Source organism: Salvelinus sp. IW2-2015, linkage group LG4q.1:29, assembly GCF_002910315.2.
Source record: "Salvelinus sp. IW2-2015 linkage group LG4q.1:29, ASM291031v2, whole genome shotgun sequence".
NCBI classification, from domain to species: domain Eukaryota; kingdom Metazoa; phylum Chordata; class Actinopteri; order Salmoniformes; family Salmonidae; genus Salvelinus; species Salvelinus sp. IW2-2015.
This window is the reverse complement of record NC_036842.1, coordinates 61,695,334-61,716,162: the sequence shown is the minus strand read 5'-3', so window position 1 is coordinate 61,716,162 and position 20,829 is coordinate 61,695,334. Positions and strand designations below refer to the sequence as shown.

The window sequence follows — 20,829 nt, the reverse complement described above, 5'->3', positions numbered from 1 at the left end:
TTTTTACTAGGATTAAATGTCAGGAATTGTGAAAAACGGAGTTTAAATGTATTTGTCTAAGGTGTATGTAAACTTCCGACTGTAGGTAATATAGCACAGAATATAGCACTGTGTTGTAGCACAGAATTTTCCACCCACCTTAGCAATGCCGTCTTCGTCCTTGATTTGGGGAAACATGAGTCTTATAAAATGTCTGTATCCAGTTGCAGGGGGTCAGTTTGAATTTACAAAATGATCCGTTATTTAAATAAATACTTTTTTTGCTCCATRAAGTAATCCAACAATATGTCTATTTCAAGTCTTCTCATTGATCGAGGTGGCTGTCTGTCATCATGACATGCAGAACTTTGGGGCGGACACCCACCTGTCTCGATCAATGAGAGAAGACTTAAAATAGACAAGATGTCAGAAAACATCTTTGGGTAAATAACATTATCTGGTGTAACAATCTGTAGCTACTGTTCTCTGCACTTGTGCGTCTCTACACCTGAGACACACTGAACAACACTGTTMATACTATTTTTTTTGTATGTTACTTTTACCATATAACATTCTTGTTGAATACCCAGTTCTCTTGAGTTAACATGTGTACACACAAATAAAYATTCTTTGGAGATCTGAATGTCTAGCATCTGTTTGACGCTACTGAGCCCTATCTCCTGTGAATCCATAAGGACAGACAAATGTCTAAGATTGATAGAAAATATCCATATTTATGTTATGGTGGCTCGAAATCATGGCTTTCCAACCTTGTTCCTGGAGAGCTACCATTTGGTAGGTTTTCAGTCCAACCCTAATCTAGCACACCTGATTCTAATAATTAGCTGATTGATAAGCTGAACCGGGTTAGCTACAACTGAGGTTGGGGTGAAAACCTACAGAAGGGTAGCGCTCCAGGAACAGGGTTAGAGACCCTTGTTTTCCCACAGGAGGTTGGTGGCACCTTAATTGGGRAGGACGGGCTCATGGTAATGGCTGGAGAGGAATAGGTGGTATGGTATCAAACACGTGGTTTCCAATTGTATTTTGTAAAGTGGTTTCTTGCATCAAACAACACATTTTCAGTCACCTCCTTGTCTGAAGGACAAGTAAATGAACAGGTTAATGTCGAACCCTGCATGTTTTTTTCAAAAGTCTCATGGAATGTAGACCRACATTGAACCCCACACATTTTCTGCTACTGTAGGCTGAATGATAGAATAGCTATTTCCATGTTAAAATGTTATGGGATGCATTTTTCTCCATGATTTTAGATGGTAAGCCTTTCTGGTAGGCCAGATAATCAAATAGCCACAGTAGCCTGCCACAGTAGCCTGTACTTGGCCACTGTTAAAACTAACTTAAAGTGGGTACAGCATCAGTGTTCACAGTAAATGTGTGATGGAAGTGTCAAACATTCTGTGCAAATGTTCAAGTTTGCTCTCAGCAGACCTGAAATTTGCTCAGTGCCTAAAAGAAATTGAGGGAACATTGATTATGAGCCGCATTATTCAGCCTATTGTGTGAATTGAASATTCATATTGCAATGTGATTTCCCACAGTCAAAGTCCTGCAAAATGAGCTACAGTACAACGCTAATATTTGTAAACTCTTCACAGTTGTGTTCTCTGGATGTCACTGAGTAGGCTGATRCCCAATTTCCAGTACCCAAGATCCATAGGTAAAGCTGTACATTGCAATATGAATCTTCAATACACAGTAGGTTGACCGGTGAGCTAATGTGGCTCATTTCACAGTGGTGTCAAAGTCCTGGAATAAGAGTTACGATGCTAATATTTGTGTAAACACTTCACAGTTGTGTTCTCTACTGATACCCCATTTCATGGACCCAAGATCCATAGGTAAAGCTGTACATTGCGATATGAATGTTCAATACGTACAATAGGCTGACTAGTGAGGCGATTTCCCACAGTTAAAGTCCTGCAATAAGAGCCCAGAYGTTAATATTTGTGTAAACTCTTCACAGTTGTGAACATTTCATGGACCCAAGATCCATAGGCAAGGCTTTACCATGCCCCCAATGCAATTCTGAAGTCTTAATACATCCAGAGTGTGATTTTCAACTGATACATTTTTTTGTTGGTCAAATTAACTCATTGTATTTTGTTGAATTGCTATAACAACATTCCGAACTTGTTAAGCATCTAGTCCAATGATGTTATGATTCCACTATTTGTATCTGTTTGTGTCCATGTCAATCCATTTCAAGCAATTTATATATTTTTATATATTACCTTTATTTAACCAGGTAGGCTAGTTGAGAACAAGTTCTCGTTTACAACTGCGACCTGGCCAAGATAAAGCAAAGCAGTTTGACACATACAACAACACAGAGTTACACATGGAATAAACAAACATACAGTCAATAATACAGTAGAAAAAGTCTATATATAGTGTATGCAAATGAGGTAAGATAAGGAAGGTAAGGCAATAAATAGGCCATGGTGGCRAAGTAATTACAATATAGCAATTCAACAGTGGAATGGAAGATGTGCAAGTAGAGATACTGGGGTGCAAAGGAGCAAGATAAATAAATACAGTATGGGGATGAGGTAGTTGGATGGGCTATTTACAGATGGGCTATGTACAGGTGCAGTGATCTGTGAGCTGCTCTGACAGCTGGTGCTTAAAGCTAGTGAGATATGAGTCTCCAGCTTCAGTGATTCTTTTTTTTTGCAGTTCGTTCCAGTCATTGGCAGCAAAGAACTGGAAGGAAAGGCGGCCAAAGGGGGAATTGGCTTTGGGGGTGACCAGTGAGATATACCTGCTGGAGCGCGTGCTATTGGTGGGTGCTGCTATGGTGACCAGTGAGCTGAGATAAGGTGGAGCTTTACCTAGCAAAGACATGTAGATGACCTGGAGCCAGTGGGTTTGGCGACGAGTATGAAGCGAGGGCCAGCCAACGAGAGCGTACAGGTCGCAGTGGTTGGTAGTATATGGGGCTTTGGTGACAAAACGGATGGCACTGTGATAGACTGCATCCAATTTGTTAAGTAGAGTGTTGGAGGCTATTTTGCAAATGACATCGACGAAGTCGAGGATCGGTAGGATGGTCAGTTTTACGAGGGTATGTTTGGCAGCATGAGTGAAGGATGCTTTGTTGCGAATTAGGAAGCCGATTTTAGATTTCATTTTCGATTGGAGATGCTTAATGTGAGTCTGGAAGGAGAGTTTACAGTCTAGCCAGACAGCTAGCTATTTGAAGTTGTCCACATATTCTAATTCAGAACCTTCTAGAGTAGTGATGTTGGACGGGCGGGCAGGTGCGGGCAGCGATCAGTTGAAGAGCATGCATTTAGTTTCACTTGCAGTTGGAGGCCACGGAAGGAGAGTTGTATGGCATTGAAGCTCATCTGGAGGTTAGTTAACACAGTGTTCAAAGAAAGGCCAGAAGTATACAGAATGGTGTCGTCTGCGTAGAGGTGGATCAGAGAATCAACAGCAGCAAGAGCGACATCATTGATGTATACAGAGAAGAGAGTCGGCCCGAGAATTGAACCCTGTGGTACCCCCGTAGAGACTGCCAGACGTCCGGACAACAGGCCCTCCGATTTGACACACTGAACTCTATCAGAGAAGTAGTTGGTGAACCAAGCGAGGCAGTCATTTGAGAAACCAAGGCTGTTGAGTCTGCCGATAAGAATGTGGTGATTGACAGAGTCGAAAACCTTGGCCAGGTCGATGAATACGGCTGCACAGTAATGTGTCTTATCGATGGCGGTTATGAAATCGTTTTGGACCTTGAGCGTGACTGAGGTGCACCCATGACCAGCTCTGAAACCAGATTGCATAGCGGAGAAGGTACGGTGGGAATCGAAATGGTCGGTGATCTGTTTGTTAACTTGGCTTTCGAAGACCTTAGAAAGGCAGGGTAGGATAGATATAGGTCTGTAGCAGTTTGGGTCYAGAGTGTCTCCCCCTTTGAAGAGGGGGATGATCGCGGCAGCTTTCCAATCTTTGGGAATCTCAGACGATACGAAAGAGAGACTGAACAGGCTAATATTAGGGGTTGCAACAATTTCGTCAGATAATTTTAGAAAGAGAGGGTCCAGATTGTCTAGCCCGGCTGATTTGTAGGGGTCCAGATTTTGCAATTCTTTCAGAACATCAGCTATCTGGATTTTGGTGAAGGAGAAATGGGGGAGGCTTGGGTGAGTTGCTGTGGGGGGTGCAGGGCAGTTGACTGGGGTAGGGGTAGCCAGGTGGAAAGCATGGCCAGCCGTAGAAAAATGCTTATTGAAATTCTCAATTATAGTGGATTTATCGGTGGTGAGTGTTTCCTAGCCTCAGTGCAGTGGGCAGCTGGGAGGAGGTGCTCTTATTCTCCATGGACTTTACAGTGTCCCAGAACTTTTTTGAGTTTGTGCTACAGGATGCAAATTTCTGTTTGAAAAAGCTAGCCTTAACTTTCCTAACTGCCTGTGTATATTGGTTGCTAACTTYCCTGAAAAGTTGCATATCACTGGGGCTATTCGATGCTAATGCAGTATGGCACAGGATGTTTTTGTTCTGGTCAAGGGCAGTCAGGTCTGGAGTGAACCAAGGGCTATATCTGTTCCTGGTTCTAAACTTTTTTGAATGGGGCAGGCTTATTTAAGATGGTGATGAAGGCACTTTTAAAGAATAATCAGGCATCCTCTACTGACGGGATGAGGTCAATATTCTTCCAGGATACCCGGGCCAGGTCGATTAGAAAGGCCTGCTCACTGAAGTGTTTTAGGGAGCATTTGACAGTGATGAGGGGTGGTCGTTTGACCGCAGACCCATTACGGATGCAGGCAATGAGGTAGTGATCGCTGAGATCTTGGTTGAAAACAGCAGAGGTGTATTTGGAGAGCAAGTTGGTTAGGATGATATCTATGAGGGTGCCCATGTTTACGGATTTGGGGTTGTACCTGGTAGGTTCATTGATAATTTGTGTGAGAATGAGGGAATCAAGCTTAGATTGTAGGATGGCCGTGAACTGCAAATTTTACTATTGTGGCTAGCTTCACATAGGGGGGTGCAACAGCAATTGCGCAAGGCACTGTGCCATTGATCAACCAATGCTGTGTTATACCCTGATGAAGACCGCTTGTCTGTCAACGTTGGATATTAGGTCATTAAATTATTGCATCTGAGCTCCTAGAGTGTGCGGCTCTCCTTTTAGTTTTTCAAGTGTTAGATACCACCCACAGATGTTTTATTAACACCCCCTCATTATCATATTAGAGTAAGAAATACAGAAATGACTAAAAATGAAAGTTTTAATAATTAGATAAATAATAAAATACATACAGATATGTAGAGAATGTTTTAATTTTTGTATTTTTGTATTTCCTTGCTCATTCATTTGTCGATTTTATTGATTTATATAATTATGACAGGTTTGGTCCTACATAATAAACCAGTAAAGAAAAMACTTTAGTCGCGGGAGAATGACGTWTATCACGTAGAGATTGTGGGCGTTACATTYGTGTGTCCAAATTACAGCACAATGGGGGCTGTGTTCGATTACTTTGAAGATGTATCCACCCTTTTTTCCTCGTGCATACACTAAACTGTATGAAAGCGGAAAACAATGTTGCCACGTATCCATATTTCTCTCAGATCTGTGATTGTTCCAGGGGAAGGACTGTAAAAGTATTTTAACGGAGCCTGACTTTCAAAATGGAAAAAGTGTGCTAAACGCGTCTTAAAAAAACAAACATTTACCTCCCTTTCTGCTTCTGACTTGTGTCTAGTGTGGCCCATGCAAGGTAGGCTACAGTGAAGTGGGACGAAGCCAATGACTATGTCATTCCATTTGGGACGCTCCCTGTTATTTGTTTATATCTAGTTAGATAGCGAGTTAGGTAAAGTAGCGTACTATTATGGTTATGAATGTCACATGAGCCTGTGTGGTTGTATTGAAATGTTTGACCCTGCCAAGTATAACGTTAGATAATTAACTACCTATGTCACATAATATTCAGCCCAAATTCCAGTTCAATAATTTCTTATAGGCAACTGGCTAATTTTGCATGCTGACGTTAGCCTAGCCTACGTAGGCTAATTCTGCCTGAAGGTAACTCTGGCATGATAAATTGCTTTATTCCTAGTTCGCAAGCCGGGATGGTGTGCTAATGACATGTTTTTTTCTCTGTAGGAACACAATGTCCAGTACGGAGTCCGAGGTTAGCGTTGCAGGTTCGGTGGTGTCAGACCCTCAACACTCTCAGAAACTTCTCAAGGCCCTTCGCTCCTTTTGGCAAGAACAATGTTTCCAAGACGCAGTGTTAGTACTGGACGGGGAAMAGATTCCAGTCCAGAAAAACATTTTGGCTGCGGCTAGTCCATACATCAGGTAATCAGATATGTCTTGCTTTACCTTTGTCGCAAGCAGAACTGTTGCAATGGATGAAATCCATTCCATGGTTATTATAACTTTGATAAGGCTGGGGATGTGACATTGTTTCCAGCTGTCAACAGGGTGTCTCCCGCTGTGTCCCACTCGATGCTGGTAGACTGTCAGTTATTTTTCCTGTCATGCTGATCAAATTTTATTGGTTGAGTACACATATTTTGCAGACATTACCGCGGGTGTAGAGAAATGCTTATGTTCCTAGCTCCAACAGTGCAGTAATACCTAACAATACACTCAAAACAAAAAGGAATTAAGAAATACTAGAATGCGACACATACCGTATTTTGACATATTCCATAGAACAAAACTGAACTACAACCCTCCAAAGGAAGATGGATCCATGTACACCATTGAGCTTCAGGGAATCTCTGTCACTATCATGAAGCAGATCCTGGACTACATCTTTAGTGGGGAGGTGAGTAGTGTGCAATACTGTAAATGGGCCTAGAATAATGTGTAAATGGGACTAGAATAATGTGAACATAAATGGGATTATTTTACTGGCTTTTAAATTGCCTATAACAATATTGTCCTGTACTTCCTAACTCTTGAGGGAATCCATATTCCTATTTGTAGCTTACAGTTTTTGAATCTTATGTTCCCTACTTGAACAACCCTGATCTTACACTCCTCCTTCCATCCTGCTCATTGTTATCTGTGTGTAGATCAGTCTGAGTGAGGACACCATTCAGGACATGGTCCAGGCTGCTGACCTGCTGCTTCTGACAGACTTGAAGTCCCTGTGCTGCCAGTTCCTAGAGAGCTGCATTGCTGCAGAGAACTGCATTGGGATCCGGCTCTTCTCTCTACATTACTGTCTGCACCATGTTCACCATGTTGCCACAGACTTCCTCCAGACACATTTCCGTGATGTGGCTGCCACGGACGAGTTCAGGGAGTTGCCCCCAGACCGGCTGTGTGAGATCCTGTCCATGGAGAAGCTCAACGTGGGCAATGAGAAGCATGTCCTGGAGGCTGTGGTGCGCTGGCTCGGTCATGACCTGGAGGAACGGAGGGTGAGGACCTTGTTTTACTACTAGGGGTGTGGGGGTTCTGCCCTTGTTTCTGTCTGTCAGAAAACAACCTCTGTAGTATTCGATGGCTACAAAAGTAGAATTACAACTACAATTATGTTCAGAGAATACTACATCATTTGAAGGACTGTTTTTCGCACACTATTTGCCTATCCATTACTATTGGCCTCTCAGCTCATCCCGGGTAACCTATTTCTGATCCTCCCTCAGGTGCACATGAAAGAGGCGATGTCATCAGTGTGGATCCAGGGCCTGGACCAAGGTTACCTGAGGGAGCAGGTGTTGGGAGAGCCCTTGATGAGGGAGGTGATCAGGGAGTACTGCAACGCTCCACTGGGGGGTGCTGCACTGCAGGGCGAGGCTCTACTAGCCGCCTTCAAACCTCGTGGCTACTCGGAGTGCATCGTCACTGTAGGGGGGGAGGAGAGAGGGTGAGTATTTGCTGACTCTTACTCTGGGAGGATATCCAGGCGTAAGATGTCTATATTCTGTTGAATGTGTATATGAATCATACAATGTGGCCGTAACGCATTAATTCTGATTTTGCAGATTGCTGTGGTTTTGTGTGCGTATTCTTGTTAGACAAACAGTTTGCAATGGAAGTTGGAAGTTCTTGCAAAACATTCAGAGAACTGAAAGTTATGACAAGCAAGATGAGAATTTATTAAGGACCGTAAGAATAGTGTGGTTGATATACCAAGAGATTTGAGGAGACGTAAAACAACTAAGTAAAGTTTGTTTTATGGTGACACAGAGAGGATGAGGTTAGAGAGGGAGCCAGTGTGTCAGATAAAACCAACAGGATATAACTCACTTGACTTCCTGTTCTCTGGTTCCTGTTTAGAACGAGGAAGCCGTCAGCCATGGCACGCTGCATGTGTCCACTCTATGATCCAAACCGTCAGCTGTGGATCGAGCTGGAGCCAATGAGCATTGGCCGAATAGGGCATGGGGTGCTGGCTGCAGGTTGGTATTGAATCCAGACCTAGTTTTATTTTTACAGTACCAGTCAAAAGTTTGGACACACCTACTCATTCAAGGGTTTTTCTTTATTTTTACTATTTTCTACATTTTAGAATAATGAAGATTTCAAAACTATGAAATAACACATGCAATCATATAGTAACCAAAAAAGTGTTAAACAAATCAAAATATATTTGAGTTTCTTCAAAGTAGCCACTCTTTGCCTTTGATAGCTTTGCACACTCTTGGCATTCTCTCAACCATCTTCAACTGAAATGCTTTTCCAAAAGTCTTGAAGGAGTTCCCACATGCTGAGCACTTGTTGGCTGCTTTTCCTTCACTCTGCATTCCAACTCATCCCAAGCCATCTCAATTGGGTTGAGGCCAGGTCATCTGATGCAGCACTCCATCACTCTCCTTGGTCAAATAGCCCTTACACAGACTGGAGGTGTGTTGGGTCCTTGTCCTGTTGAAAAACAAATGATCGTCCCACAAAGCGCTAATCAGAGGGTGTATCACTGCAGAATGCTGTGGTATCCATGCTGATTAAGTGTGCCTTGAATTCTAAATAAATCACCAACATTGTCACCAGCAAAGCACCATTACACCTCCTCCTCCATGCATCACGGTGGGAACCAAACATGCAGAGATGATCTGTTCACCTACTCTGCGTCTCACAGACACGGCGGTTGGAACCAAAAATCTCAAATTTGGACTCATCAGACCAAAGGACATATTTCCACCTGCTTAATGTCCATTGCTCGTGTTTCTTGGCTTAAGCAAGTCTCTTCTTATTATTGGTGTCCTTTAGTAGTGGTTTCTATGCAGCAATTCGACCATGAAGGCCTGACTCATGCAGTCTCCTCTGAACAGTTGTGAAGACATCAAAACTAATGGGTCTCAAGATCTCGTCAAGGTATCTTTGTGCATTCAAATTGCCATCGATAAAATGCAATTGTTCGTTATCCATAGATTATGCCTGCCCATACCATAACCCTACTGCCACCAAGGGACACTAATCACAACGTTGACATCACAAAACCTCTCGCACGCACAACTCCATACATGCGGTTGTGAGGCCGGTTGGACGTACTGTCAAATTTTGTAAAATGATGTTGGAGGTGGCTTATGATAGAGAAATAAACATTAAATTCTCTGGCAACAGCTCTGGTGGACATTCCTGCAGTCGGCATGCCAATTGCACACTCCCTCAACATTTGAGACGTCTGTGGCATTGTGTTGTGACAACTGCACATTTTAGTGGCCTTTTATTGTCCCCAGCACAAGTTGCACCTGTGTAATGATCATGCTGTTTTAATCAGCTTCTTGATATGCCACACCTATCAAGGTGGATGGATTATCTTGGCAAAGGATAAATGCTCACTAACAGGGATGTATAATACAGTTGTGCACAAAATGTGAGAAATTAGCCTTTTGTGCTTGTGGGAAATTCTGGGGATCTTTTATTTCAGCTCATGAACCATGGGACTAATACTTTACATGTTGCGTTTTATATTTTTGTGTGTTATTTCATAGTTTTGATGTCTTCACTATTCTACAATGTAGAAAATTGTAAAAATAAAAAATGAGTAGGTGTGTCCAGTCTTGACTGGTACTGTACGTATACACAGTGCAGTCTTCATGGCAGTTTAATTATGGATCCCACAATTCTCATGTAAGTCAAACCCATCCCAGTGTAAGGGATCAACCATGAATTAACACCATTCTTTGTCCTCTCAGAGGGCTACCTCTTTGTGATGGGTGGTATGGATGAAACTAAGATGGTCCTGAGCAGTGGGGAGAAATATGACCCAGACACAAACACCTGGACCCCCATTCCTTCCATGAAACAGGTATTCTACTTAATTGATAATGCCCTCGAAGCCGGTGTTTGGAGGATATATTGGCACTGGTGGTGTTTTGTCGAGGGCCGGCAAACCATGCCAATATCCTCAACACTGGCTTTGAGCGCATTATCACTTTTTTATACAATGGAATTACCAACATATTCATATAATGATTGACGTATTTTCATATGTTGGTTTTATTCATGCTATTTCATCCTTCCACAAGATATAGTTCCGACACACATCTAGGGTTGCTACCTAAGCCGGCTGGTTGTTCGTTTGCCATAGACGTGACATAGTCTTTCAGTCTTTTTATTCTGTATCTATGAACGCAACCCAGTTGTCCCTTCTAAATGTTCCATTGCCATACTGGCTGGCAACGTTCTTATCCCTCGCTTGCTGGCTAACTTAGTCATGTCAAACAGTGTAGCCAGAATAACAATAGTAGCTTCATTTGCATTTCTGCAAGCTGTTTTCTAGTGACATTTATTTGGACACATCCATAAGAATGATGCCAGCTGATTCATGATTTCGACTGGCTGAGAAACGCTGCCTGTCTGGCTCATCCCGACTCCCGACACGTTCATTACTATAGGATAGCTGGAGATCAAATTTGAATATTGAAACAATGTTGCAAATGTCGGAGGCAGACGGTAAGGTTTATACAAATCTCCGCTGTTGAAAACTAAATGTTAGTATAAAAGAAATGTGAGAATGTCTAGATGCTTTTTATAGTGGAGATTAAGTTTATAAATTGCCTGACTGGGCTGATGAAACCGTGGATTGCGCAGTCAGATGGAACAAAGTAAATAGGAATTTTAACGTCATAGATTTAGCCTGTGGTAACTTGTGGAATTGACACCTTCTGGAATGCGGTTTTAACCAATCGGCATTCAGGATTGGACCCACCCGTTGTATAATACTGCACACAACATAGAAACTGCAACTTTTTTTTCTTTGCAATCCTTCCAACCTGTCAGTAGCAACATTCAACCCACTTGTTTCATAGACATTTCAAGTGATGTCATTTTGAAGTTATTACTTCAATTGGTTATATAGACCAAATGTCTTTCACTGAACCAAGTAATTTAATCTATCAAACGTTCCATGTATCCTTTTTACTTGTATAGGCTACTCACTGGTAGCCATGTTTTATGTTCTTATCTATCCTTCTAACGCGTTATCGTTCTGAGTAATGCCACCAGGGGTCRATATTGCCCAGTATTATTAAAGGCTTCTGCTCTTTGTTTGGTCAGGCGAGGCAGAACTTTGGTGTTGCAGAGCTGGATGGGATGATCTATGTTTTGGGAGGAGAGGATGAGGACATAGAGCTCCTGACTGTGGAGGTTTTTGACCCTCACTTTAACACCTGGACAACCCAAACCAGCATGACAATGGTCCGCAAGGTGAGACATGAGCACTTCCASCTTACTATAAACACATTCACAAATTGCAACCTCTCCAAATCGCTCACCACTTGCCCAACGATCTCTCCTCTCCTCAGATTGGCTGCTATGCCACCATGAAAAAGAAGATCTATGCCATGGGTGGTGGGTCATATGGAAAGCTGTATGACTCAGTAGAATGCTATGATCCAAAGACCAAGCAGTGGACTGCAATCTGCCCTTTGAAAGAGAGAAGGTACAGAATCGACTCAGTAGTTAAAATAAAAAAAGTTCCTGTCAAAAGTTTGGACACACATTATTACATTATCAAACTATGGAATCATGTAGTAACATTTAAAAAAATGTTTTTATCTAAATATCTTTGAGAGAATTCAAAGTAGCCACCCTTTGCCTTGATGACAGCTTTGCATACTCTTGGCATTATCTCAACCAGCTTCACCTGGAATGCCTTTCCAACAGTCTTGAAGGAGTTCCCACATATGCTGAGCACTTGTTGGCTGCTTTTCCTTCACTCTGCTATCCAACACATTTCAATTGGGTTGAGGTCGGGTGATTGTGGAGGCCAGGTCTTCTGATGCAGCATGCCATCACTCTCTGTTGTCAAATAGCCCTTACACAGCCTRGAGGGTTGTGTTGGATCATTGTCCTGTTGAAAAACAAATAATAGTCCCACTATGCGCAAACCAGATGAGATGGTGTATAGCTGCAGAATGCTGTGGTAGCCATGCTGGTTAAGTGTGCCTTGAATTCTAAATAAATCACTGACAGTGTCACCAGCAAAGCATCCCCACACCATTACACCATCCCCTCCATGCTTCATGGTGGGAACCACACATGCGGCGATCATCTGTTCACCTACTCTGCGTCTCACAAAGACAACGGTTGGAACCAAAAATCTCAACTTTGGACTCATCAGAAGAAAGGACAGAATTCCACCRGTCTCATGTCCATTGCTCATATTTCTTGGCCCAAGCAAGTCTCTCTTCTTATTGGTGTCCTTTAGTAGTGGTTTCTTTGCAGCAATTCGACCATGAAGGCCTGATTCACGCAGTCTCCTCTTAACAGTTGATGTTGAGATGTCTGTTACATGAACTCTGAAGCATTTATTTGGGCTACAATTTCTGAGGCTGGTAACTCCAATGAACTTAACCTCTACAGCAGAGGTAACCGGATCTTCGGTTCCTGTGGCGGTCCTCATGAGCACCAGTTTCATCATAGCGATTGATGGGTTTTTGCGACTGCACTTGAAGAAACGCTCAAAGTTCATTAAATGTTCTGTGTTGACTGACCTTCATGTCTTAAAGTATTGATGGGCTGTCATTTCTCGTTGCTTATTTGAGCTGTTCTTGCCATAATATGGACTTGATCTTTTACCAAATAGCCCTATCTTCTGTATACCACAGATACCGTGTCACGTCACAACACAACTGATTGGCTCAAACGCATTAAGAAGGAAAGCAGTTCCACAAATTAACAAGGCACACCTGTTACTGCATTCCAGGTGACTACCTCATGAAGCTGGTTGAGAGAATGCTTMGAGTGTGCAAAGCTGTCTTCAAGGCAAAGGGTGGCTACTTTGAAGAATCTAAAATATACTTTGATTTAACACTTCTTTGGTTACTACATGTGTTATTTCATAGTTTTGATGTCTTCACTATTATTCTACAATGTATAAATTGGACTAAATAAAGAAACCCTGGAATGAGTAGGTGTGTGTGTATCCACACACACTCTCACTAACATTTTAAAGTTTGGGGTCACTTAGAAATGCCTCTAGTCCTCAACTGGCAGCTTCATTAAATAGTACCCGCAAAACACCAGTCTCAACGTCAACAGTGAAGAGGCGACTCTGGGATGCTGGCCTTCTAAGCAGAGTTGCAAAGAAAAAGCCATATCTCAGACTGGCCAATAAAAAGAAAAGATTAAGATGGGCAAAAGACCACAGACACTGGACAGAGGAACTCTGCCTAGAAGGCCAGCATCCTGGAGTCGCCTCTTCATTGTTGACGTTGAGACTGGTGTTTTGCGGGTACTATTTAATGAAGCTGCAAGTTGCGGACTTGTGAGGCGTCTGTTTGTCAAACTAGACACTCTAATGTACTTGTCCTCTTGCTCAGTTGTGCACTGGGGCCTCCCACTCCTCTTTCTATTCTGGTTAGAGACAGTTTGCGCTGTTCTGTGAAGGGAGTAGTACACAGCATTGTACGAGATCTTCAGTTTCTTGGCAATTTCTCGAGTGGAATAGCCTTCATTTCTCAGAACAAGAATACACTGACGAATTTYAGAAGAAAGTCTTTGTTTATGGCCATTTTGAGCCTGTAATCGAACCCAGAAATGCTAATGCTAGTCAACTAGTCTAAAGAAGGCCAGTTTTATTGCTTCCTTAATCAGCACAACCGTTTTCAGCTGTGCTAACATAATTGCAAAAGGGTTTTCTAAAGATCAATTAGCATTTAAAAATTATTTGGATTAGCTAACGCAACGTGTCATTGGAACACAGGAGTGATAGTTGCTGATAATGGGCCTCTGTACGCCTATGTAGATATTGCATTAAAAATCAGCCGTTTCCAGCTAATAATAGTCATTTACAACATTAACAATGTCTACACTGTATTTCTGAAAAAAGTACTTGTTTGGAAAACTTATTTTTTTGTGACCCCAAACTTTTCAACGTGTGCATTCAGATAGCACTTAACATTATGGATAAAGTGAAGTGTTTTATGGTACAGCYTTATTCTAAAATTGATCCTCAATGGGTGACATGTCTGAGTATGCAGGCCATGGAAGAATTGGGACATTTTCAGCAACCAGGAATTGTGTACAGATCCTTGCGACAAGGGGCCGTGCATTATCATGCTGAAACATGAGGTGATGGCGGCGAATGAATGGGATGACAATGGGCCTCAGAATATCATCACGGTATCTCTGTGCAATTGTGTTCGTTATCCGTAGCTTATGCATGCCCATACCATAACCCCACCGCCACCATGGGACAAACCTCTCGCACTCACGACGCCATTCACGTGGTCTGCGGTTGTGAGGCCAGTTGGACGTACTGCCAAATTCTGTGAAATGATGGTGGTGACTTATGGTAGAAAAATAAACAAATTCTCTGGCAACAGCTCTGATGGACATTCCTGCAGTCGGCATACCAATTGTAACATTGTGTGGTGTGACAAAACTGCACATTTTAGTGGCCTTTTATTGTCCCCAGCACAAGTTGCACCTTCTTGATATACCACACCTGTCAGGTGGATGGATTATCTTGGCAAAAGAGAAATGCTCAAAAACAGGGACGTAAACAAATTTGAGAGAAATAAGCCTATAAGCCTAGCGTATGGAGAAATGTTGCATCTTTTTTTTTTTTCAGCTCATGAAACATGGGATTAATACTTTACGTGTGTCAGGTTTGACTTTAGAATAGAATACACCGTTATTGTCCACATTTAGATGGAACATTTATGAAGAAATGTCCTGTGATGGATATGTTTACTGTTGGTGTTGCTATTGATATGTTCTCATTAAGTGACCCCTGATGTTATGGTGTGAATGTCTCTGCCTTCAGGTTTGGCTCAGTGGCATGTGGTGTGGGTCAGGAACTCTATGTGTTTGGAGGCGTGAGGAGCCGTGACTCAGACAACCCAGAATCCAGCACCATGACCACCTGCAAGTCTGAGTTTTTCCATGATGAGATGAAAAGGTCAATAATAGGGCTTGTTACTTTGAACAAGTACTTATTTGAATTTATGCTTTAGCCAGAATGTGTTGGACTGGGTGTATCCTTGTTACCTAAAGATGTATGTACAGTTGAAGTTGGAAGTGTACATACACTTAGGTTGGAGTCATTAAAACTCATTTTCAACCACTCCACAATTTTCTTGTTAACAAACTATAGTTTTGGCAAGTCGGTTAGGACATTTACTTTGTGCATGACACAAGTAATCTTTTCAACAATTGTTTAGACACATTATTTCACTTATAATTCACTGTATCACAATTCCAGTGGGTCAGAAGTTTACATACACTAAGTTGACTGTGCCATTAAACAGCTTGGAAAAGTCCAGAAAATGATGTCTCCTAGAGCTTAACGTACTTTGGTGCGAGAAGTGCAAATCAATCACCAGAAACCAACTAGCAAGGATCTTGGATGTGACGATAGCTGGGGAAACAGGTTACAAAAAGTATCTATATCCACAGTAAAACGACGTCCTATAAAATCGACATAACCTGAAAGGCCGCCTCAGCAGGAAGAAGCCACTGCTCTAGAACCGCCATAAAAAAGCCAGACGTACGGTTTGCAAGCTGCACATGGGGACAAAGATCGTATTTTTGGAGAAAATCCTCTGTCTGATGAAACAAGAAGGGACTGTTTGGTCATAATGACCATCGTTATTTTGGAGAAAAAGGGGGAGCTTGCAAGCCGAAGAACACCATCCCAACCGTGAAGCACAGGGATGCAGGCATCATGTTGTGGGGTGGCTTGCTGCAGGTGTAACAGTATAACTTTAGTCCGGTCCCCTCGCCCCGGGGCGAACCAGGGACCCTCTGCACACATCAACAACAGTCACCCACGAAGCATCGTTACCCATCGTCCACAAAAGCCGCGGCCCTTGCAGAGCAAGGGGAACCACTACTTCAAGGGTTCTCAGCAGCAGTGACGTCTACGATTGAAGGCTATTTAGGTGCACCACCGCTAACTAGATAGCCATTTCACATCGGTTACACAAGGGGACTGGTGTGCACTTCACAAAATAGATGGCATTCATGAGGGAGGAAAATTATGTGGATATATTGAAGCAAACATCTTCAAACATCAGTCACGAAGTTAAAGCTTGGTCGCAAATGGGTCTTCCAAATGGACAATGACCCAAGCATTATCCAAAGTTGTAGCAAAATGGCTCAAATCAACAAAGTCAAGGTATTGGAGTGGCCATCACAAAGCCCTGACCTCAATCCTATAGAACATTTGTGGGCAGAACTGAAAAAGCGTGTGCGAGCAAGGAGGCCTACAAACCTGACTCAGTTACAGCAGCTCTGTCAGGAGGAATGGGCCAAAATTCACCCAACTTATTGTGAGAAGCTTGTGGAAGGCTACCCAAAACGTTTGACCCAAGTTAAACAATTTAAAGGCAATGCTATCAAATACTAATTGAGTGTATGTAAACTTCTGACCCACTGGGAATACAAGCTGAAATAAATAAGTCTCTCTACTATTATTCTGACATTTCACATTCTTAAAATAAGTGGTGATCCTAACTGACCTAAGACAGGGAATTTGTACTATGATTAAATGTCAGGAATTGTGAAACTGAGTTTAAATGTATTTGGCTAAGGTGTATGTAAACTTCYGACTTCAACTGTATGTATGTGGTCTCTGTTTACTGTATTTGTAGTTRATCAAAAATCTTGTGTTTATTTTCCCAACCACGCTCTGTCCAGATGGATGTACCTTGATGACCAGACTCTCTGTGTTCAGACCAGTTCCTCTTTTGTGTATGGAGCTGTTCCCATTGGTGCCAGCATCTATGTGGTGGGAGACTTAGACACTGGTGAGTTAAAGGCAGACTCTTGAAGTAAATTACCACTACTTGGCAAGCATTGGCAAATACATCTTACTGTATGCGTGCACTGTGTAATGTATACATCGATCTCTAAAGGTCTGTGTGTCTCTGCGCAGGTACAACCTATGACTATGTGAGAGAATTCCGTCGCAGCTCGGGGACGTGGCACCGCACCAAGCCCATGCTGACATCTGATCTGTGCAAGACTGGTTGTGCAGCCCTGCGCATCGCTAACTGCAAACTGTTCCGTCTGCAGCTGAAGCAGGGCCTGTTTAGACTCAGGGTCCCGTCCTCCTAGATAGAGCACCTAAAGGAGCTCCGTCTCCACACTCACACATTGGCTATGGGCACAGCAATGGAACATGAGAATGGAGGTTGAAGGGATGTCCAAAGGGGACGTTTGGAGTATTTATCTGCATATTTTGGTGGCTTTCTTAGGTTCCATCAGGGTATTATTCTATGTGTGGGTACTTGCTTGAAGAGGGATGGCTTTTTAAACATGTTATTTCATATGCAATTTAACAATGGGTATGATTTGTAAATACGTTTTACTGACCATTTACCCATTGTTTTTTGTTTACTATGTTCTTGCTGCTGCTTGGTGGGTTTTAAAGAATTTAAAACAAATTTTAAGGGGAGAAAAGCAAGAATGCAGGAGTACTGTCATTTATTGTAGCACAGGTGGTCATTTTTAAGGAAAATCTATACCCATGTCTAACACTGCATTTTTTTGTTGTTGTTAAAGATGAGTCGCTGAATGACAACTAGAGACATGCCATTTTCGTTGTTACTTTATAGTAGCTAAGGGATTCGTGGCCTTTGAATAGACCTGGGCGATATGGACAAATCCATAAATATATTGTGACTGAGTTGTCACGATAACGATTTGATAAATGTATAACGTTAATGTGCATCAGTTACTTTTTACATTATCCTTAGGTACAACACTCAAAGTAGTAGTTATCACTTGTCCTGTTAGCATTCGCCCATATTAGCAGCCTTATTTTGTTTCAAACGTCACATTTCTTTAGTATAGACTACTTATCGATATCAGTAAAATRTCCTCGGTGGTGGGTTTGGTTGGTGGCAATTTTTCTGGTTTATCATGACAACTAGAGCTACACGAGGAAACTTCTAAAAGAACAGATGTGGTTTTACTTGTTCCCTTAGCTAAGGGACTTGTAGCCTATAAAATAAGCAAAATGTCGTCTTTACCCACAAACTTAACTTAAAATAGACTGTTTTTAAATAGACAGCTTTGAATGAGTAATGCTAGAAGCTGGAGCTTACTCTGTATTGAAATGGTAACAGGTTTTATATAACGTTACTGTATCTTAAGTGAAATCTCTTTGGGACGTGCGTGTTTAGTGAATGTAAAGCTGAGTTAAGCCCCTTCCTGCCATTGGTTTCCCCTTAACCAAGCACTCTAGGCACGGTGTGGGCCAGAAATGGATTTAGAGTTACTGGTGTCACTCTTAAGTTGCTGGATGTATTTTGCTGATGACTTTTGAACTGGCTTTCCAGTCAGTGTGGATGACTTTTTTTTTTGTCATCTGTTGACCCCATTTATTCTGTGTGAGTTACAGCTGTTGCTGTCCATCCCATTTGAAGGGAAACTCGTCTCACACGCTACAGAACTCACAGAAAAATGCATTCACACGCCTTTATGAAGCCAACAGAGCTCAGGACACCTCTGAAAAGCACCAAGAACAAATGTAAGAACAGGTATCACAATTTACACAACACTGTATACTTGCAGCATGTTAGTGTATTGCTGAGATACTTAACATTCCATAATGTCACTCTCACAGTTTACACTAAAGACTATCTGCATTCTAGTGGTCCAAACAGTGCTTTCACAAAACATTCACCCATTGTGTAACTATCAGAACACTGTGATATGCGCTTTATGCATTGTTCTTCTAGGAATTCTGCAATAGTACCATCAAGTGGTTAACTAAAGTTGGGATGTGAGAGGAGCATGAATTCAAATCTGTTTGTATTTTTGTATTCAATTCTGTGGTGTAGCAAGGAAGGTGTCATGGAAAGAGCTCAATCATGAGTGTCTTCAGTTTAACGAGATGGATTAAACAACACTGGCTAATTCAGTAGTTATTCCTCTGTTTATTTKTATTTATTTATTTCACCTTTATTTAACCAGGTAGGCAAGTTGAGAACAAGTTCTCATTTACAATTGCGACCTGGCCAAGATAAAGCTAAGCAGTTCGACACATACAACAACACAGAGTTACACATGGAATAAACAAAACATCGTCAATAATACAGTAGGAAAATAAGTCTATATACAATGTGAGATAAGGGAGGTAAAGGTGAAAAAAAAGGCTATGGTGGCAAAGTAAATACAATATAGCAAGTAAAACACTGGAATGGTAGATTTGCAGTGGAAGAATGTGCAAAGTAGAGATAGAAATAATGGGGTGCAAAGGAGCAAAATAAATAAATACAGTAGGGGAAGAGGTAGTTGTTTGGGCTAAAGTCTGTGACTTCATCCCTGGTTCAAGTGGTTTAAATCAAGTAGCATTCAGGGTGTTGGGAGTTTTGTTTTTATGTTTCAGAGGATTCGGGAGAAACTGAAGAGGTATTCCTCAGRTAATCCATTATATTTGGGTTATTGTTTTAATCTCTCGGAAACAGTTTACCAAGAGAATCCGTTACACATTCAGTGACACTGTTGACTTATAACTGTGTGTGTCTTAGATGRGGGGCAAGCATTGGATTAACACAACAGGTTTACTGAAGATAATCAGGATGGAGTTAACCAAGCCGCTCTCATGACTTTCTCAATTTAACTATAGTCTTGTGACTCAACACCGAATGGCTAATGTTAAACTGAGCCCTGAGAGACTACTGCTTCTGCCGCAGTTTGGACACACAGGATTTAGGCTGGGATTCAGCTGGGAGCACTGCCCACTGAACTGCCACTAGAAAAGACTTGTGGCATGTGAAGGGAAGCCTATCAGAAAGCCACCAGCACTCTAAACTGCATTGACAAAACCTGTTTGAGATTTACATTGAGCATAATTTAAAATAATAATGCAGATTGTAAAGTAATTCATTCCACAGAAATTAAGAAACCTCATCTGTTATTCCCTAAGGTGTTGAGCTTGTTTGTAGGCCCTCTGTTATATTTTAGTGTGGTGGGTCATTTTAAAAGATACTACATATGGGGTTAAAGTTCCTCATATCTGACATTTCAAAACTGCATCATGACAGTCACTGTTTTTCTTTCACTTTCAGCTTTATTTAACATTCAGGCATATCTGCAATGTCGTGGTCAAGTTGAGAAATGGGAGTGGTTGGAATGGAAAAAGCTTTTTGAGAAATGTGTTCAGCTCCCAGTTGGAGCATCAAACTCAGTGGTCAGACRATCTTAAAGAGCTTGTTGTTGACAGTGTGACCCATGAGATGAGTGCCCAAGATACAGTACGTCTCAAGCTCTCTGAGTCCCCACAAATAGAACACAGTTTCAAAATGTTGTAGAAAGACTGACTTTTAATGAAGAGAACAGGCACAATTGCTCATGACAGTAGTGTATGGTTACTCTTCTATCTCTGCAATACTTATTCTACTCRATATGCGCTTCAGCATGCCCCTAGTCTTGTCAACATAGAC

General features: G+C 41.9%; 1 protein-coding gene across 4 annotated transcripts; it reads left to right on the top strand.

Moving 5' to 3' along the window:
• The first annotated feature begins 943 nt into the window (after positions 1 to 943).
• On the top strand, positions 944 to 19,313 carry LOC111962321 (gigaxonin). 4 transcript variants are annotated; one of them, XM_070443002.1, is made up of 12 exons: positions 944 to 968; positions 6,128 to 6,325; positions 6,686 to 6,800; positions 7,051 to 7,401; positions 7,630 to 7,850; positions 8,264 to 8,385; positions 10,123 to 10,235; positions 11,486 to 11,635; positions 11,734 to 11,870; positions 15,201 to 15,335; positions 17,075 to 17,184; positions 17,313 to 19,313. In XM_070443002.1, exons 2-12 carry the CDS (start codon positions 6,135 to 6,137, stop codon positions 17,492 to 17,494), a joined length of 1,827 nt encoding a protein of 608 aa, XP_070299103.1. In that variant the 5' UTR covers positions 944 to 968; positions 6,128 to 6,134; the 3' UTR covers positions 17,495 to 19,313. The 4 variants fall into 4 exon arrangements, with proteins under 4 accessions (XP_070299103.1, XP_023841095.1, XP_023841096.1 ...); XM_023985327.2 differs by lacking the exon at positions 944 to 968 and adding an exon at positions 5,461 to 5,738; XM_023985328.1 differs by lacking the exon at positions 944 to 968 and adding an exon at positions 5,755 to 5,834.
• The last annotated feature ends 1,516 nt before the right edge of the window (positions 19,314 to 20,829 follow it).